General features: G+C 40.8%; 1 protein-coding gene across 2 annotated transcripts in view; it reads left to right on the top strand.

The window, feature by feature from the left end:
• Positions 1-3,647: 3,647 nt before the first annotated feature.
• Positions 3,648-18,829, top strand: part of LOC136420379 (tyrosine-protein phosphatase non-receptor type 23-like) — a 108,697-nt gene continuing 93,515 nt past the window's right edge. For both annotated transcript variants that reach the window (XM_066407257.1, XM_066407258.1), the window contains exons 1-2: positions 3,648-3,780; positions 16,598-16,672. In XM_066407257.1, coding sequence (XP_066263354.1) covers positions 3,691-3,780; positions 16,598-16,672 — 165 coding nt within the window. In that variant the 5' untranslated portion in view covers positions 3,648-3,690. The remainder of the gene's footprint in view (positions 3,781-16,597; positions 16,673-18,829) is intronic.

Genomic DNA, 18,829 nt, shown 5'->3' with positions numbered 1-18,829 from the left:
AAAAGTTAACCCTAACCCTAACCCTAGGTGTTAATCCTAACCCTTACCCTAACCCTAACCATTCTTCAAACGGGCCAAACTTGGGTTCATTCAAAAGGTCTTTTGGCCAGGAGTTTGAAACTGAAAACGGATTTCAAATATCGTGCTTTGTTATAGGGTTATGAGACTTAAAAAGTTAACCCTAACCCTACCCTAGGTGTTAATCCTAACCCTAACCCTAACCTTTCTTTAAACGGGCCAAACTTGGGCTCATTTAAAAGATCTTTTGGCCAGGAGTTTGAAACTGAAAACGGATTTCAAATATCGTGCTTTGATATCGAGTTATGAGACTTTAAAGTTAACCATAACCCTAACCCTAGGTGTTAACCCTAACCCTAACCATTCTTTAAACGGGCTAAACTTGGGCCCATTCAAAAGGTCTTTTTGCCAGGAGTTTGAAACTAAAACGGATTTCAAATATCGTGCTTTGTTATCGAGTTATGAGACTTTAAAAGTTAACCCTAACCCTAACCCTAGGTGTTAACCCTTACCCTAACCCTAACCTTTCTTTAAACGGGCCAAACTTGGGCTCATTTAAAAGATCTTTTGGCCAGGAGTTTGAAACTGAAAACGGATTTCAAATATCGTGCTTTGTTATCGAGTTATGAGACTTTAAAAGTTAACCCTAACCCTAGGTGTTAATCCTAACCCTAACCCTAACCCTAACCATTCTTCAAACTCTTTAAAACTAGCTCCTAACTCCTAACTCTTACTCTACGGATGTGATTCGGTCTTGTATCAATCCGTAACTCAACTCAATCTTAAATCGTCCATTTTCCAGGACCCCTAATCCTAGCCCTAACCATTACTTTCTAACTTTAACTTTTTAACTCTTAAATCCTAACTCGTAACTCCTAATTCTTACTCTACGGATGTGATTCGGTCTTGTATCAATCCTCAACTCAATCTTAAATCGTCCATTTTTCAGTACCCCTAACCCTAACCCTAACTGAAAACGGATGTGAAATATCGTGCTTTGTTATGGAGTTATGAGGCTTTAAAAGTTAACTCTAACCTTAACCCTAGGTGTTAGGGTTAGGGTTAGAGCACAAGTTTCTTTAAACGGGCCAAACTTGGGCTCATTCAAAAGGTCTTTTGGCCAGGAGTTTGAAACTGAAAACGGATTTCAAATATCGTGCTTTGTTATCGAGTTATGAGACTTTTAAAGTTGACCCTAACCCTAACCCTGGGTGTTAGGGGTAGGGTTAGGATTAGAGCACAAGTTTCTTTAAACGGGCCAAACTTGGGTTCATTGAAAAGGTCTTTTGGCCAGGAGTTTGAAACTGAAAACGGATTTCAAATATCGTGCTTTGTTATCGAGTTATGAGACTTGAAAAGTTAACCCTAACCCTAACCCTAGGTGTTAATCCTAACCCTAACCCTAACCATTCTTCAAACGGGCGAAACTTGGGTTCATTCAAAAGGTCTTTTTGCCAGGAGTTTGAAACTGAAAACGGATTTCAAATATCGTGCTTTGTTATAGGGTTATGAGACTTAAAAAGTTAACCCTAACCCTAGGTGTTAATCCTAACCCTAACCCTAACCCTAACCATTCTTCGAACGGGCCAAACTTGGGCTCATTCAAAAGGTCTTTTGGCCAGGAGTTTGAAACTGAAAACGGATTTCAAATATCGTGCTTTGTTATCGGGTTATGAGACTTTAAAAGTTAACCCTAAGCCTAACCCTAGGTGTTAATCCTAGCCCTAACCATACTTCAAACGGGCCAAACTTGGGCTCATTCAAAAGGTCTTTTGGCCAGGAGTTTGAAACTGAAAACGGATTTCAAATATCGTGCTTTGTTATCGGGTTATGAGACTTTAAAAGTTAACCCTAACCCTAACCCTAGGGGTTAATCCTAACCCTAACCCTAACCATTCTTCAAACGGGCCAAACTTGGGTTCATTCAAAAGGTCTTTTGGCCAGGAGTTTGAAACTGAAAACGGATTTCAAATATCGTGCTTTGTTATCGGGTTATGAGACTTTAAAAGTTAACCCTAACCCTAACCCTAGGTGTTAATCCTAACCCTAACCCTAACCATTCTTCAAACGGGCCAAACTTGGGTTCATTCAAAAGGTCTTTTGGCCAGGAGTTTGAAACTGAAAACGGATTTCAAATATCGTGCTTTGTTATCGGGTTATGAGACTTAAAAAGTTAACCCTAACCCTAACCCTAGGTGTTAATCCTAACCCTTACCCTAACCCTAACCATTCTTCAAACGGGCCAAACTTGGGTTCATTCAAAAGGTCTTTTGGCCAGGAGTTTGAAACTGAAAACGGATTTCAAATATCGTGCTTTGTTATCGGGTTATGAGACTTTAAAAGTTAACCCTAAGCCTAACCCTAGGTGTTAATCCTAACCCTAACCATACTTCAAACGGGCCAAACTTGGGCTCATTCAAAAGGTCTTTTGGCCAGGAGTTTGAAACTGAAAACGGATTTCAAATATCGTGCTTTGTTATCGGGTTATGAGACTTTAAAAGTTAACCCTAACCCTAACCCTAGGGGTTAATCCTAACCCTAACCCTAACCATTCTTCAAACGGGCCAAACTTGGGTTCATTCAAAAGGTCTTTTGGCCAGGAGTTTGAAACTGAAAACGGATTTCAAATATCGTGCTTTGTTATCGGGTTATGAGACTTTAAAAGTTAACCCTAACCCTAACCCTAGGTGTTAATCCTAACCCTAACCCTAACCATTCTTCAAACGGGCCAAACTTGGGTTCATTCAAAAGGTCTTTTGGCCAGGAGTTTGAAACTGAAAACGGATTTCAAATATCGTGCTTTGTTATCGGGTTATGAGACTTAAAAAGTTAACCCTAACCCTAACCCTAGGTGTTAATCCTAACCCTTACCCTAACCCTAACCATTCTTCAAACGGGCCAAACTTGGGTTCATTCAAAAGGTCTTTTTGCCAGGAGTTTGAAACTGAAAACGGATTTCAAATATCGTGCTTTGTTATAGGGTTATGAGACTTAAAAAGTTAACCCTAACCCTACCCTAGGTGTTAATCCTAACCCTAACCCTAACCTTTCTTTAAACGGGCCAAACTTGGGCTCATTTAAAAGATCTTTTGGCCAGGAGTTTGAAACTGAAAACGGATTTCAAATATCGTGCTTTGATATCGAGTTATGAGACTTTAAAGTTAACCATAACCCTAACCCTAGGTGTTAACCCTAACCCTAACCATTCTTTAAACGGGCTAAACTTGGGCCCATTCAAAAGGTCTTTTTGCCAGGAGTTTGAAACTAAAACGGATTTCAAATATCGTGCTTTGTTATCGAGTTATGAGACTTTAAAAGTTAACCCTAACCCTAACCCTAGGTGTTAACCCTTACCCTAACCCTAACCTTTCTTTAAACGGGCCAAACTTGGGCTCATTTAAAAGATCTTTTGGCCAGGAGTTTGAAACTGAAAACGGATTTCAAATATCGTGCTTTGTTATCGAGTTATGAGACTTTAAAAGTTAACCCTAAACCTAACCCTAGGTGTTAGGGTCATGACCCAGATTCGAACTCCGACCCGGAATCCCAAGTATACAACTTGTCGTAATTCTTTACTACCGCAATACGTGTTTATGTCGTAAACCTGTGTTGCCGCATTACGGCAATTCTTGGTGTTCTCCAGATGACCATGACGTCATCACAATAGCCAAGATGGAGGCCGTCCCGAGAATGCCCATGTTGTCCCTGGAGTTGAAATTTTCCCCGGTAGAAGAGGACGAGTTTGGTCCCGTGATAAGAAAGGTAACAGTTTATTCTCACAACTTTCTTCCTTGGGATCCGTGCTGACATAGTTCCCGGGAGTTATCCAGAAGAGGCACATAAACGTTCATACGATGTGCTTTATATCCCGGAAGTCCGCAGTACGAAATGAAAAATGATTTTGCATACTAGTACCGTATAGGCATGAAGATCAACCATATGTATGGAGGTCATGTCGAATGAAATAGTGTACTACTATGTACAGTCCAGTATGATTAAGATTAAGATTAAGGTTAGATTAACTTGTACATGGAGGGCAACAAACAGGATCATCCTGTCAATAACAGAATTTTTTGTTCTATTAACAGCACGATGATAATGCCTACCGTATACACTGTTGACACGATGATCCTGTCAAAAGTGCATACATTCCTGTTATTGACAGTTGATAGTGTAATTTTTCCCACTATTGACAGAATTTTTTCTGAATAGTTCTGTTGTTGACAGGAACATTTCAGGAACAACAGGGAATTTTCAGAGTTACATGTAACCGGAGGGCTCGCAATTCCGACATAACCTTAACGTTACCCCTAATTCCGAAGTAGTTTGAAAAATTATCGTCGTAGACCTATGCATGGTTGTTCACATGTAAATACAAATAGGAACGGATTAAGCTTCTATGTTGAAAACTGCAAGGTCACAACGGAGTATGGACCCACCTCATTACTGTCTGTGTTTTGATTTGCTGTCATAATGGATTGTGTGATAGGAGGTGAAGTTACTTTGTAATTTGTTTGGCATGTTGGTATTCTTTTTGACTTGAAGAAAGAAGGTTTGATTTAAACTTGCTTGAAGTAATGTAGTCAGCCAAGTTCCAAGGCTACTTCTAATTTTACTTCTTTTATATCATATGAAAGCCAAGTTGTAATATCGGAGTACTGTAAACTGAGTAGAAAAGGCAAATCTTGGGAATATCGCAAGGCAAAAAGTTATTTTCAAGAAGTAGTGCAAATTATGCAGCTTCACGGTTTTGGCCAAGCACACAGACTGACAGAGTCATGTACATTGCATCCCTGCTCTCCTCAATAAGTCCTGAGAGGTTCCATGAGCTCCCTCATTCTGGGCCGCTGGCTGGAGTCCCCATCTGGAAGGATGATGCGATTCTTTTCGAGTCAACTCATGCCCGGCCAGACCCTGGTGCAAACCAGGGCTGTTGGCTTCATACAATTGAATGAAATGTGGCGAACTAGCAGAACATGTAGCCTACTACACCACGTGGACACGAGCAAGGCAAATTCAAACTAATTTTATAATAGATATCTTGGTAATATGTATTTGCCCAAAATTTTTCCATATTTTGGAGATGTATAAACTTTTATCACATGGCCAGATGGTGTCGACCAATCAGTAGCGTCCATTGCCCAAACAGTGGTCAAAAAGGGTTGCGGATTTATCGGACCCCGCAAAGTCCGGAAGTGACGTTGTGCCCAGGGACTTGTAGGTTAACAGTCAAACCTGTATTAGCGGTCACCTTTACATAGCGGCCACCTGCCCATAGTGGTCACTTTTTGTCGGTCCCTTGGATTTTTCCCATTGACGTAAGCATTAAGAATTTGTCTATAGCGGTCACTGTCCAACGCGGTCGCGGCCACATGGTTTTCGGTCCCGCGGGTCTGGAAACACTGCCGATAACGGTCCCGGCGCATGGTTGCCGCAAAATTTATTTCAAATCTCGGCAGAAAAATATTGTCATTATGCTTTTTCTTATAGCAGTGTTACCCATGAAAATGTTGTCTGGTTTTATTTTGCCCCTGGTGAGGGTTTTGAATTTCCAAAACCGCTAAGACGCCAGAAATTTGCAGACAAAGAGAGGCTCTTGTGCGCGATACATGTTGGCGACGCTTTGTTTACTTGGGTTACTTTACTACTCTCACCTCTCAAATAAAGGTACCGGTACGTTTATTTTTTTTTCGCTTCAAAATCCGCCCGGTACTTTCTTATTTTAGACGATACGTTTATTATTTTTTCAAAAATTGGGATTTTGCTAACCAGAAATCCCTCTAAAATCGAAATTTTAGGTTTTTCTGCCCATATTTCCCCGGTATTTTTGCTAGCAATTCGCTATTTTTCGGCCTAGCGGCGTTGATTTCCCCACCGCTATAACCGGCGGCAGCCTTTGTGAAATCCTTGCCGCACTCGTAACATATCGGTCGATCTCGGTATGACGTTACAAAGTTAACGTTGTTATTGGGGGAAAATAAGACGCAACACTGACATTTCAAAATACAATTTTCATGTAAATAACTGTGACAGTCTCTGTTTACATCGTAAACCAAACTTGCTGCACGCTGATCAAAAAACGTGTCGAGTAGTAGACTTGCACAGGGAAAAATTCGATGACTGCTATCGGCAGCGCGGCGGAAGTATAATTCGTTCACAGAAGATACATTACACGTAAAAACAATAATTACAACTTATCTTCCCTTGTGATATGTGTTTTGAGGCCGCAAAATCTAAGAACGGCACAAAACGAGCGGTAAACAACAGCATGTTTTGCCATTGAAACATGGCGGCGGCACCATCAGGCGTGGTGACTAGTAAAACTAGCAGCATATTCCATAGTGCTGATTACGATCTTTCAAATGATACCGTAAACGCGTGGAAAATATTATATTTTGCGGCAACGATAGACACATAATTCTATCTATATTTTAGGAGGGTTTTTATTTTAGAATAACCGTAAGATTTTCCGAATTTTGCGGTAAAGGGCCGTTTCTATTGTCAACATATAATCGGAAACTTCTTCGTATGTGCGGCCTGAGACGCTGTGCTACTTTTACAGTCGAGCTCGGTTCAATATTGTAGGCTTTGCCGCGGGAACTCGAAATCCGAGCGTCTCACAAAAACTTTGTTCTCGACGCTATGGAGCAAAAGTTTATTGACATTACCCTTTTTTGGTGTTCATATTTTTTTGGGGGGGGGGGTAATATCTTTATAGAATATGATTAGGAACAATTTAGCTATCTGATGATTTTGATTATATGTCAGTAATGATAAAAGATAATGGAATTCATGTACAACAATCTTCCTTGATCACTTGCTGCAAGTGCCAAGTAGAAAATGCATATACACTGTATCATGTACATTTTCACTTTTTATCTCCATGAAAAATGGAGATATAGTTTTGGGTGTGTCTGTGTGTTTGTTTGTCTGTCTGTTTGTTTGTGTTTCCGCACTACTGTAGTCAGCATAACTCAAAAACCTCTTGATGGATTACAATGATATTTGGTATGTGGGCAGGTGTTGTGAAGCCAAAGTTCAAGGTCGATTTTGGGCCCCCTGGTATGTGACCTTGGTACTGCAGCAGAACTTCAATTTTTGTATCTTATGACCTGGACGCGCTGTGGTCTTGATTTTTGGGTGGCAGATAGCTTGTGGTGTAATAAAGAAGTGGTGTAGGTTTGGGCCCCCTAGCAGCTTCCTCTGGAACTGCAGGGGCGTTTTTGTGAAAATGTTCTAAGGAGAATAACTGAACAAAGGAACGATGGATTTCCTTGATATTTAGTTTGCAGGTAGCTTAGATAGAGATGTACACAATGAAGTGCAAATTATGCTAATTTGGACTTAATTTGCATAGATAATGAGGAAAATCTATATTTGCAGTGTTTTCCATTATCAGACTCAAATACATGTAAGGTCTCGGACCGGAGTTTTTTTGCGATTTCGTATGTAGGCCGACACCCTCAGGTCGACGGGCTACAATTCCGCCGAGAAAACTAGGACGGTACAGTGGAACAGGCTTCCATGAGCAGCTGTTCTTGGATTGTACAACTACTGCTGGTAATGAGCAACTCACTATCGGGTGCATCTACAGAAGCCCGTCGGGAGACCCGAAAGAGAGTACAAACAAGCTATGTGACTTTTTGTCAACGGTATGTAACAGAAGGATGAAGAAGCTGGTGATAGTGGGTGACTTCAACATCAAAGAAATTGATTGGGAGAAGAAGGTATCTACAATGGGAAGAAACCACCACAGCCATGTGTTGCTCGATTGCCTGGATAATAACTTTCTTTACCAGCACGTTCTAGAAGCAACACGTTTTCGGTTAAGTCAAGAACCGTCCACATTAGACCTGATTATTACAAATGAACAAAACACTGTAGGAGACATCGAGTACATGCCAGGTTTGGGGAAGGCTGATCACTGCTGTCTGAGGTTTTGTATTGAAATAGACGTGTCAACCGTCACTCAACCATCATTAAGAAGGAACTACAATAAAGGTCAGTACGCTAAGGCTGGTCAGATGCTCCAGGACATTGAATGGAAGAGGGAGCTATGTGACCTAGACATACAAAAAGCATGGGAAATTTTCAATGCAAAAATTGACAGTATCATCGAAGAGTGCATTCCTATATCTAAGCCCAACCTAAAGGCAAACAAGCTCTACCTAAACAAGCGTGCAATGAAAACAAGGGACCGTAAAAGAAGGGCATGGGCTAAATTCAAGAACTCTGGGAGGGCAAGTGACTACGAAGCATACACAAGGGTCAGGAACCACTTGCGAAGTGTCACTAGAGAGCTCTGCAGCAACTTTGAACATAGGATGGTTAAAGACATTAAGGACAACCCGAAGACCTTTTGGCGGTACGTCTCGAGCAAACTCCAAACTAAGGATAAGGTCGGTGCACTGGTTAGAGAAGACGGCACAGTAGCTGAAACTGATGGGGAGAAGGCAGAGGTTCTGAACGACTTCTTTGCGAGTGTGTTCACACTTGAGGACTTAACGTCGATCCCTAACATAAGCAGCATACCGGGCATAGTAAAGTTAGAGGACATAAGCATCACAGAAGAGATAGTATTGAAGAAACTGCTTGATCTCAACCCCTCAAAGTCAGCAGGTCCCGACAACATCCACCCAAGATTCCTAAAGGAACTGGCACATCACCTAGCTGCCCCTTTATCTACTTTGTTTGTGAAATCACTAGAAGAGACCAAACTGCCGGAGGAGTGGAAGCAGGCACACGTAACACCCATCTTTAAGAAGGGAAACAAAACATCACCGGGCAATTATAGACCAGTGAGTCTAACGTCGGTAGCTGGGAAGACTATGGAATCAATCATTAGAGACAAGCTGGTAGAGCACATGCTACAGAACGAATACTTCACCGATGCCCAGCATGGTTTCGTCCCTGGCAGGTCATGCATGACACAGTTACTTGTAGTAATGGAAGAGTGGACTAAGTTACTGCAGGAGGGGGAACCCATTGACGTCATCTACTTAGACTTTCGCAAAGCCTTCGATACAGTCCCGCATGCAAGGCTCCTCCGCAAACTAGAGCGGTACGGAGTTGGGGGTAGCTTGAGAGACTGGATAAAGGACTTTTTAGCCCAGAGGAAGCAAAGGGTGGTACTAAATGGACAATTCTCAACATGGCAAGACGTAAAGAGCGGTATACCACAGGGGAGCGTTCTCGGTCCTATTCTCTTTGTGATCTATATAAATGACCTGCCTGAGTCAGTCACTAGTGCAGTCAGGATTTTCGCCGATGATAGTAAACTGTATGAGAGTGTTAAACATGTCAGTGGCCAAGAGACCTTGCAACAGGATCTCAAGACAGTGGGGGAATGGTCACAGGACTGGCAGCTACACTTCAACGTCGGTAAATGCAAGGTATTGCACCTGGGGAGGACGAACCCAAGAGCCACGTACACCTTAGGGGGGCAGATCATTGAAGAGACAGTAGAAGAGAAGGACCTTGGTGTATCCATTGATAACCAGCTTACCTTTCATGCACATGCTGCTAGGGCGGCCAACAAGGGTAATCAACTGCTGGGTCTTATTAAGAGAACTTTCTACAACTTAAATGAACTCACAATCCCCATCCTCTTCAAAACTATGGTTCGACCCCACCTCGAGTATGGTAACTGCATTTGGGGACCTCACTTTGCCCTAGATCAAGAGAGACTTGAGAAAGTACAGCGCAGAGCAACCAAGCTTGTGCAAGGGTTGAGAGACCTGCCATACAGTGAGAGGTTAAAGAGGCTCCGCTTGCCGTCTCTCCAGTACAGACGAAAGAGGGGCGATATGATACAAGTCTTCAAGATTGTTACTGGGAGGGAGAGAATACAGCCAGAGATTTTCTTTGAAAGTGCAGGGAAAGCAGTAACAAGAGGGCACAGCCTCAAGCTTAAAGTACCCTTGGCCAAATCAAGAACAAGAGCACATGTGTTTAGTGCAAGGACAATAAACACTTGGAACTCCCTACCAGAGAGTGTAGTCTCCAGTGAAACAGTTAACCAGTTCAAGAATCAACTAGACCGACATTGGAAGGAGCTAATGCACGAACACGGCGGAAGCGAATAGATCAGTCCACAACAGGCGCTGCCTTCCTCGACTGAAGATGGTATAAAGTATAAAGGTATAAATGTAATCACATGGTCGAAAAGCGGTTTTCTTCTGTTTTCCGATGTATTCATCGGTATTGTCTGTTGTCCATTTATTTTGGGTAGAAACCATAGTAAAATGTAAATTTGGCACCCGAAAATTATCATTTTTTTACACTTTTTTGATCGAACCTGCTCAGAAAAAACAAGTTTTCCTGGGGTCACGGCATATATGCTGAGAAAGCTTAGTAAATGGTGTCTCTGAAAAATGAAAAAAATAAAAAAGTCATGTGATAACTTTTTCGCAATCTCCGATGACGCAAATTCGGTGAAAATGCATTAAAAATGATGCTATTTGGGTCATCAGGCGAGAAAACCGCATCACCGTTGCCGCGGACTAATACAAAAAAGGCTTCGATAGCGAACCAATTGCACTGCGCCCAAAAATACTACAACTCACGGGCTTTGCAGAAGATTCAAAATATTCATGCACAGCTAAAACCATCACCAAGCAATCTCGGGCAGAAATCAGGGTGACGACCACGCACTTCCGGCAGATTACCGGGTCATGACCCAACCCCCGGTCACAATTGAACTCCGACCCGGAACCTTAAGGTATGTATAATGTAGTTTATGGAAAGTGGATCTAACAGATACCAATTATGCAAATAAATTCCTAATTTGCATAATTAATTCAAAACACCATTTCTCATCTAATTGGAAAATTATAGGACTGTCAATATGGTTCTTAGTATGAAGGTAGCTTAGACAGAGATATACGTAATGAAGTGAAAATTATGCCAATTGTGACTTAATTTGCATAGCTAATGAGGAAAATCTATATTTGCAGTGTTTTCCATTATCAGACTCAAATACATGTAACATATGTAGTTTATGGAAAGTGGATCATCAACAGATACCAATTATGCAAATAGATTCCTATTGCCGAAACGCAATGTCTTGGCTCTTACCTTCGATGGATGCATGCATGCTGTTTGGTTCAACACTGTGTCGCACACCATATGACCTTATATGGCAATACGTTCCAAAATTCTTGTGTAGCCGTTGCCTTATATGGCAAGGGAGCAAGAAAAGGCAGGCAGGCTTGATTTGCATGACACATAGGAGGGCGACCGCATGTAACTGCTACAACTGTTCTGAAATATCATTGCATTGTGGTTTCGGACTTTGATATCCTGAAAAATGACCATATTACATCTATACCACAAGATTGCAGAAGAAAAAAATGATTTCGTCAAGAAAACGACCAAAAATCGACATAAATGATACCATTTAGTGAGGCTAAAGCATTATGTACAGAGCCTCATACTCCACACTACAACATAGCTCAACTGGTAACGTTGTAGTACTTTGGATCCGGAGGATCCGGGATCGAGTCCATGCATGGATTTTTTGTTTTCTTTTTAGATATTAAATATCAAAAATATATTAATATTATATTAATCTATCAATATCATATTTATGAATATCATATTTTTATTTTTTTATTGATAAATAAATAAATATTTTGTATTTGTTATTTTTAAATATTCATTTAATATATACAAGGCCTTTGTCTTATGAACAGGACTTCATAGATTCCAAACCTGGCATTCAAATTTTTCTGTTCATTGTAATGGAAAATACCATGCAGCGGCTCCTATGCGCGGTAAGATGATTCTTGCAAAACACTTGCCACTAAACTTCTATTCCCGATGTAAACAAAGGCTCTTGATGTTGTTTGCAAAACAGCAATCCTTTGTTACAGTAGCAAATGCTCCATTGTTCAGTATCGACTTCATTCAGACAACATGGACGTGGAAAGTGACGCCGCTCGGCACAAAAATATGGGAATTTTCATGAATTTTAGCAAAATTATCCAGGAAAATAAGGAAGAAATGTTGTTAATGTGGAAACCAGAATAATAGGGATGAGGTAGCTGTTAATTGGTTTAAACACTTGTTTGACATTTGGTAGTCATTTTAGATAGAACCTTAGCTGTTATGAACTTCTATTTCACTTAATTACCATAGTGCTGATGATTCAATGGTGCTTTTTCAAATTGTATGTTTTATTGCATGCTATGTACATTAATTTGATAGCTTTTATAATGAGCCTATTGTACATTTTAGAAATAAGTACAAGTTGTAGGCCAAGACCAGCTTTTTCAAAAGCACTTAAATTAAGTGCCGTAACTTCAAAATTGCTTTCCCCAATCTGCCTTTCTCTATTAAAACAGTACACCTTTCCCAAAATGACAATTTTTCTTATAGACTCAACAGCCCTTGAGTGACTTTCTCTGGCAGATTTTACTTCAAGAAAAGGGAAAAGACAATTCACACTCATAAACGTAGCCAAAGCGCCAGCTTTTTTGAAAAGCACTTTTTTACATTTAAGCCCAAGTGTCCATTTAGTTTGACAATGCAAAAGTGAAATGTATCAGGACATTGGTATTTTCAAGGAGGTTATAACCTCTTTGATATTTTCAACATAATGTTTTATTTTGTACTATAAAATATAATGAAGATTCTCAACATAAATGGAATCTATGGTATTACTAGTCACTAAGTGGGTCTATTTATCCACATTTTCTATCTAGTGAAACAGGAATGAAAAGAACATGTTGGATTGAATGTTTTTATCACTCCCATGTCATATAGAAGATTTTATGTCCCTTGCTAGGATCAGTGGACCAAAGAAAGGGTCGGCAGGTTTTTGCTAGGCTCAGTGGGGTTTCTGGGCAAACGTAAATGGAAACAAAACTTTTTTCCTATGCCACCAAAATTGACATGAAAGAAAGGCGCTGACTGATTTGCGATCGTGAGTGGGTCGCTATGCCTATATCATGATCAGTGAAGCTGGTCCTGTAAGGTTCAACACATTATCAGATAATTGTTGTCTCTCAAATTTCCTATCAATTAGATAGTTGAAATGTACAGTCAACTAAATACCAAAAAAATGCGGAGAAAGAACAGGACATTTAGCTTCAGCCCTGCCATTTCATTTGTAAACAACAAACCTGTCAGCCATTCCTGCCTTCAAATAATTCCCAAGGAGGATCTCTATTTAACCTCCCTGTCCTAATTTAACACACCACTCCAGCCGACCGTCAGGGTAACACAAAACTTACATGCTTTATTAGCAAATCCTCTGATGGATTTTAGGGCATGGCCACATGTTATCCTCAGCAAATTGGCAGCCAGTAAAGAATCACAAGTTTACGCGGGAAATCGAGTCCATATAAATATATGCATGCATAAGCTCTTGGGTTACGGTTGTCATGGTACCGATGGGCGGTGAAGCCCTCAAATGGACTGAACCCCGCCCTCTCTCCCTGCCGGGCTCACGTGCTGAGGCAATGGAGCCCCTTGAAGGGACTAAACTCCGCCCTACGCCCTCCCTCGCCTCGGCTCACGTGCCACTGACTCCCAAATGTAAACATTCCCAGGGAAAAGGGCTGCCGGCGGCAATGTAAACATCATCCCAGAAGATCCCGTAAGCTATCAAGAAACAGCCGGAGAAGTTTTTAATGGAGACCACTGGAGTTACGCTTATATTTTTTGACATTTTACACCAAAGTAGCCTGCGCGAAATTGTAAGTAGGCGGCGATATTTGCCGGCTGCCAGTTTGTTTTGACAAGGCTGTGTGATAATAACGTTAATGACCGCCTGTTCCTTGGTGTCTATGGTGTCTGCTCACTCAGTGGTTTTATGAGGTGGTTAAAGCACATGACCAGGCGTTATGACACCATATACACCTCGGGGCGGGTCATTAACCCTTAATCATCACATGGCCAGATGGCGTCGACCAATCAGAAGCCTCCATTGCCCATGTGTTACCGGTATGACACCATAACACACCACTTAATGACGCCATAACACAACCATTCCATTTTGTGGATGGGGGTATCTTTTTGATGATTCTTTTTCTTAACCTTGTTTAAAAAATCTTTATCGTCTTTATCGTCTTAAAATTCACATGTATTGTAATAAAATTTAAATAAAGAATCTATGTATTACACAGGAATTTGTCTCTCTTATATGGGTCAGTTTGGATAGGCTATGTGATAATAAGGTTAATGACCCGCCTGTTCCTCGGTGTACAAATGTATATGGTGTCATAACGCCTGGTCATGTGCTATAACCACCTCATATGCGATGGTTATAGCACTTGACCAGGCGTTATGACACCATGTACACCTCGGGGCGGGTCATTAACCCTTAATTAATGACTCCATATTTTGGAGATGTATGATTATACCATAAACTAGTATTAGTGACTAACGTAACGCTACCAGTTATTGTGCACTACCAATGATCATCCACTTGGGTCATGTCCACATGTCTAGGTGTAATGTACATATATGTGTACTACTAAAGCCAGGTCTCATGAGTAATATAAAACAGCATAAGCCATAAGTATGATCCTTAGGCCACACCATCTTAATTTTATGGATGACGTCATCTGGAGACCCCAAAACTAATGCGCGCAGGCGAAAAAAAGAAAAATCCAGCAAGAAAAAAATTCTGCTAAACCACTGGACTACAAACTTTAAGTTGGTATGGTATCGTGAATTGAACCACAGAACACAGTGTATCAAGCAAACAACGAGTCTTTATTTGTAGGAGGTACTTGCCTTGTTCATCTTAGCAGGCTCAGCTCACGTGATCAATGTTTGATATATTGACCAGAATGATCAAAGATGTACACTCTATTTAGAATTCCAAACCTCAGTAACATAGTGGAAACATACTGGAATGTGTTCCCCCTATATGTTTCCAATGTGTCACAGAAGGAAACACACAGGAAACCCAATGGAAACATATCTAATTACCATGACCAACTTCTCCGCCCATGGAAACACAAGGAGCTGCCAGCCTAAGATACAGGATGCCCCCTGTGGCATAAGAATCCTGTTGTTTGTTTTAGTAAGTCCTGCCAGATGGACCTTGTAATTGGGTAAACAGGGAGTTTGTGGTGAAGTTCTGATAAACACTGTCTTGGACAAACAAGTCCTAACCCCCATTCGAAAGGAAATTCATCATTATTGTGGTGGAAAGACGAGCAAATTGTTGCTTTTTGTTACTTTTGTCTTGTTACTATACTGTCATAGCGGGGCTGTCTGGAATGAAAGTACATGTAGCTTGACCTAGTTTCTTGCAGTGCCCCAAAACAACAGCTATCACAAATGTTACTAGGGAACATCAGGGAACTAACATGCTGAGGGATTTAGTGGTATAGTCTGAGATGGAAAAGTTGTATGTGCTGCCAAAGTGGCATGGGTTGGACTGCCCTGACAGATCACATGACATGGCCTAACAGACCACATGATACAGGCCATCCTTCCCTAGCTCCCTGTGGGTACCAGTATAGTGGCTGGTGGGCATTGAATGCCTTTCAGTCATGTCTGCAAGATGTGTGTAAACAAGTTAACTAGGACATTAACTGGGGATAGGACTGATTACTAAAGACTGATAATACAGCCCTGCAGTAATCATTTAACATTAAGAAGTCACCATTATTGGAGACCCAAGGTCAAGGTAGCTCTGCTATTATATAGTGATGTATGCTATGAATATCAGCAATTCAGTTTTGTAGTCTCGAGTTGTAGATACAGTTCATTCATGAAATGTTCTGTACACAGTGAGTGTACCATGTGTACCATGCCTTGGCAATGCGTGGATAATTGATTTTTCACACATAACAAGACACAGGAATAAGGAGAGCAGCCTGCTGTCCTTCATCTTTACTGGCCTCTCCTCCTAGCAGTGATTGATTACCAGGAAACATAGTGGAAACACACTGGAAACAGAGTCTCTAATTGGCGATAAGGAAACACATAGGAAACCCTTCCACTACACGTCCTCCAAAACAAACATTAGGAACCCTTTGAAGAGGGAAAAAGGAGAGGACACACCGAGAAAACACCCCCTCTTCTTTCCAATATGTTTCCCCTGTGTTTCCCCGGAGTTTCCATTATGTCACTGAGGTTTGGAAGGTATTTGGCTCCTATGACTGTGGATGATGTATGACTGCGATAAGAATACTCTACTAGTACTAGTAAGGAAGTTTCAACATACATGACATTGAGCTCCATATTAAGCATTCCATGGTCCACACTTACAAATCTCGCTGTGAGACCTATATACCAATGCCTCAACTCCTCTCTCATGTCTCTCATCGTTGAAAAAAAACAGGTGTGGATAGGACGTGTTTGAAATTGTCCGAGCGATACTCGCTGGCTGCCGCGAGGTCTGTGGAGACCTCGGAAGAGCTGATTTTTGTTGTTGTTGTTGAGAACAGGCGAAAATCAATGCAGACGTCATCCATAGAATTAAGATGGTGTGGCCTTAGTCATGACTCTAGATCACCTTATTACAAAACAATGAAATAGATTTACATTTGTTTTAATGTTCATATGTTGAATTTTGCATTCTGGTCAGTCTCAAAGTTTCATGTTGTCTTCATTGCAGTATGTGAGCACATTTTATAGTGAAGATCCCAGGGGATACGATGAAGAAATAAGAAAGCTCCGACAGTTACAACAGGCAAGTACCATCTTCTTATTCAGGTATCTCACTGGACTGCGCCAAATTGCTCTTGGAAATTGAGCCAACTTTGCAAAATGTTGCCAACTTTCCTTGCGGCCACACTGACGTGGGATGCACAGGTAAAATGCTAAGTAGTATGCGGTCCCCAGAAAGTGCGAGATGGAATGAAATGGAACGAAATGGACGAAATGGAACAAACTAAAACAACATCTATAACATGTTGAAATGAAATACCAGTAGATAGCGAAATATGAGGAACGTTGTAACATTCACAGTAGACTGGAACAGGAAGCATTTTGAATACAGAAGTGAGTGGTAAATGAATAATGTAACATTTTTCATTTCGTGAATCTATTTGATAATATTAGATACAACATTTTTGCCGCGTTTGTGTGGCTAGATTCTTCCCTGAAAATGGCGGCGCCGCGTGCAAAGGGATCCACCGCTGTTAACCAACGATCTGTAGATGAACTGCTGCAAATAGCAGGGAAAACAAGCAAACGGAACTGAGTATCGAAGTAAGGACTAGATTTTACAGAAGTTGGTGGTAACATTGAATCTCATAATTCACCAAGAGGGCATGAGGCAAGCGTAATTTCATTATTTTCATACAGCGTGTTTGCGTGTTGTGTGAACCGTGAAATACATGTCCTGCTCGTTCTCACCCTCCCTTTGTTTTGTCGTGAACAAGGAAGCAGAAATGTCTCCAGAGGATTCTAGTTCCCAGTCCACGTCAGTGTTTGAATGGAGTGCGGCATGTCACATTGGTGACGCAGCGCAGAGCTTCATTTGTATATCATTAACGGAGGGGTCCATTCTCCGACAGGGGTCTGACTTTGAGCCGAACAATTGGTTGTATAAAAATCGTTGTTGCGGAGATATGCATATGCTACGTACTAGTTATAGACTAAAACCACATGTAAATAACTGGAGAGTCAGAGTTTGATTAAACCTATCAGTAGCACCCCCACAGTTCCGACGCGCTGGCAACAATGGCGGTTCATGAATTGGCATGCAGGGCTCCATTTGGGGGAGAAGAGTTCCGTCCCGCAACATGCAAACACGCTGTATGAATAATGAAATTACGCTTGCCTCATGTCCTGTTGGTATTCAATTATGAAATGCAATGTTACCACCAACTTCTGTACAATCTACCGGTAGTCCTTACTTCGATACTCAGGTCCGTTTGCTTTTTTTCCCTGCTATTTGCAGCAGTTCATTTACAGATCATTGGTAAACAGCGGTGGATCCCTTTGCACGCGGCGCCGCCATTTTCAGGGAAGAATCTAGCCACACAAACGCAGCAAAAATGTTGTATTTTAATTTTAATATTATCAAATAGATTCAAGAACTAAAACACGTTATATTATTTATTACCACTCACTTCTGTATCCAAAATGCTTCCTGTTCCGGTCTACTGTGAATGTTATAACGTTCTTTATATTTCGCTATCTACTGGTATTTCGTTTCATAATGTTACATAATATTATGTTGTTTTAGTTCGTTCCATTTCATTCCATTTCGCTCCTTTTCGCTCCATTTCGTTGAATATTGTTCCATTTCGTTCCATTTTGTTCAATTTCGTTCCATTTTGCACATTCTGGGGACCCAGTAGTACGTGACCTCTACAAACAAAATGGCCGCGCATGTCCATCATTTTACTTTCTCAGTTTTGGCCCCATAATAATACACAATCATGTACCTTTACCTTTAAATCTCAGTGTTGGTACTAAATTAGAAACCAATGTACAATGATTTAGATTCATCACAATGAGATTTACAGTGATTGTGCCATTTTGTGCTCATTTTTGCTCATTCGTGCCAATATTGGTATTTTTTTTTACTTTAAGAGAAATTTTCAATTTCAGGGGACACTGGTTTTGTAAATTGACATCTTTTCAAAACTAATAAAAGCACAATGTTTTTAATCTCAAAAACAAGACCATTTATTAGTTCTAAGTTTTTGGGGGGTTACATTATCATCTCTTCAAGTATCAAGGTTGTTTGTATTTTATTTAATATGTATTTAGTAGTATTGGTTTGGCTGTTCAGGACACACAGCCAGGCCTGCCCAACTAGCTTGTGGCTATTTTAAGGTTGTTTGTATTTGCATGAAGTATTTGTATTAAAATTTTGTATCTGCATCGAGCTATG

The sequence above is a fragment of the Branchiostoma lanceolatum genome, chromosome 15 (assembly GCF_035083965.1).
Source record: "Branchiostoma lanceolatum isolate klBraLanc5 chromosome 15, klBraLanc5.hap2, whole genome shotgun sequence".
Classification (NCBI taxonomy): Eukaryota; Metazoa; Chordata; class Leptocardii; order Amphioxiformes; family Branchiostomatidae; genus Branchiostoma; species Branchiostoma lanceolatum.
The sequence above is the reverse complement of the archived record's forward strand: the minus strand, read 5'-3'. Positions and strand labels throughout refer to the sequence as shown.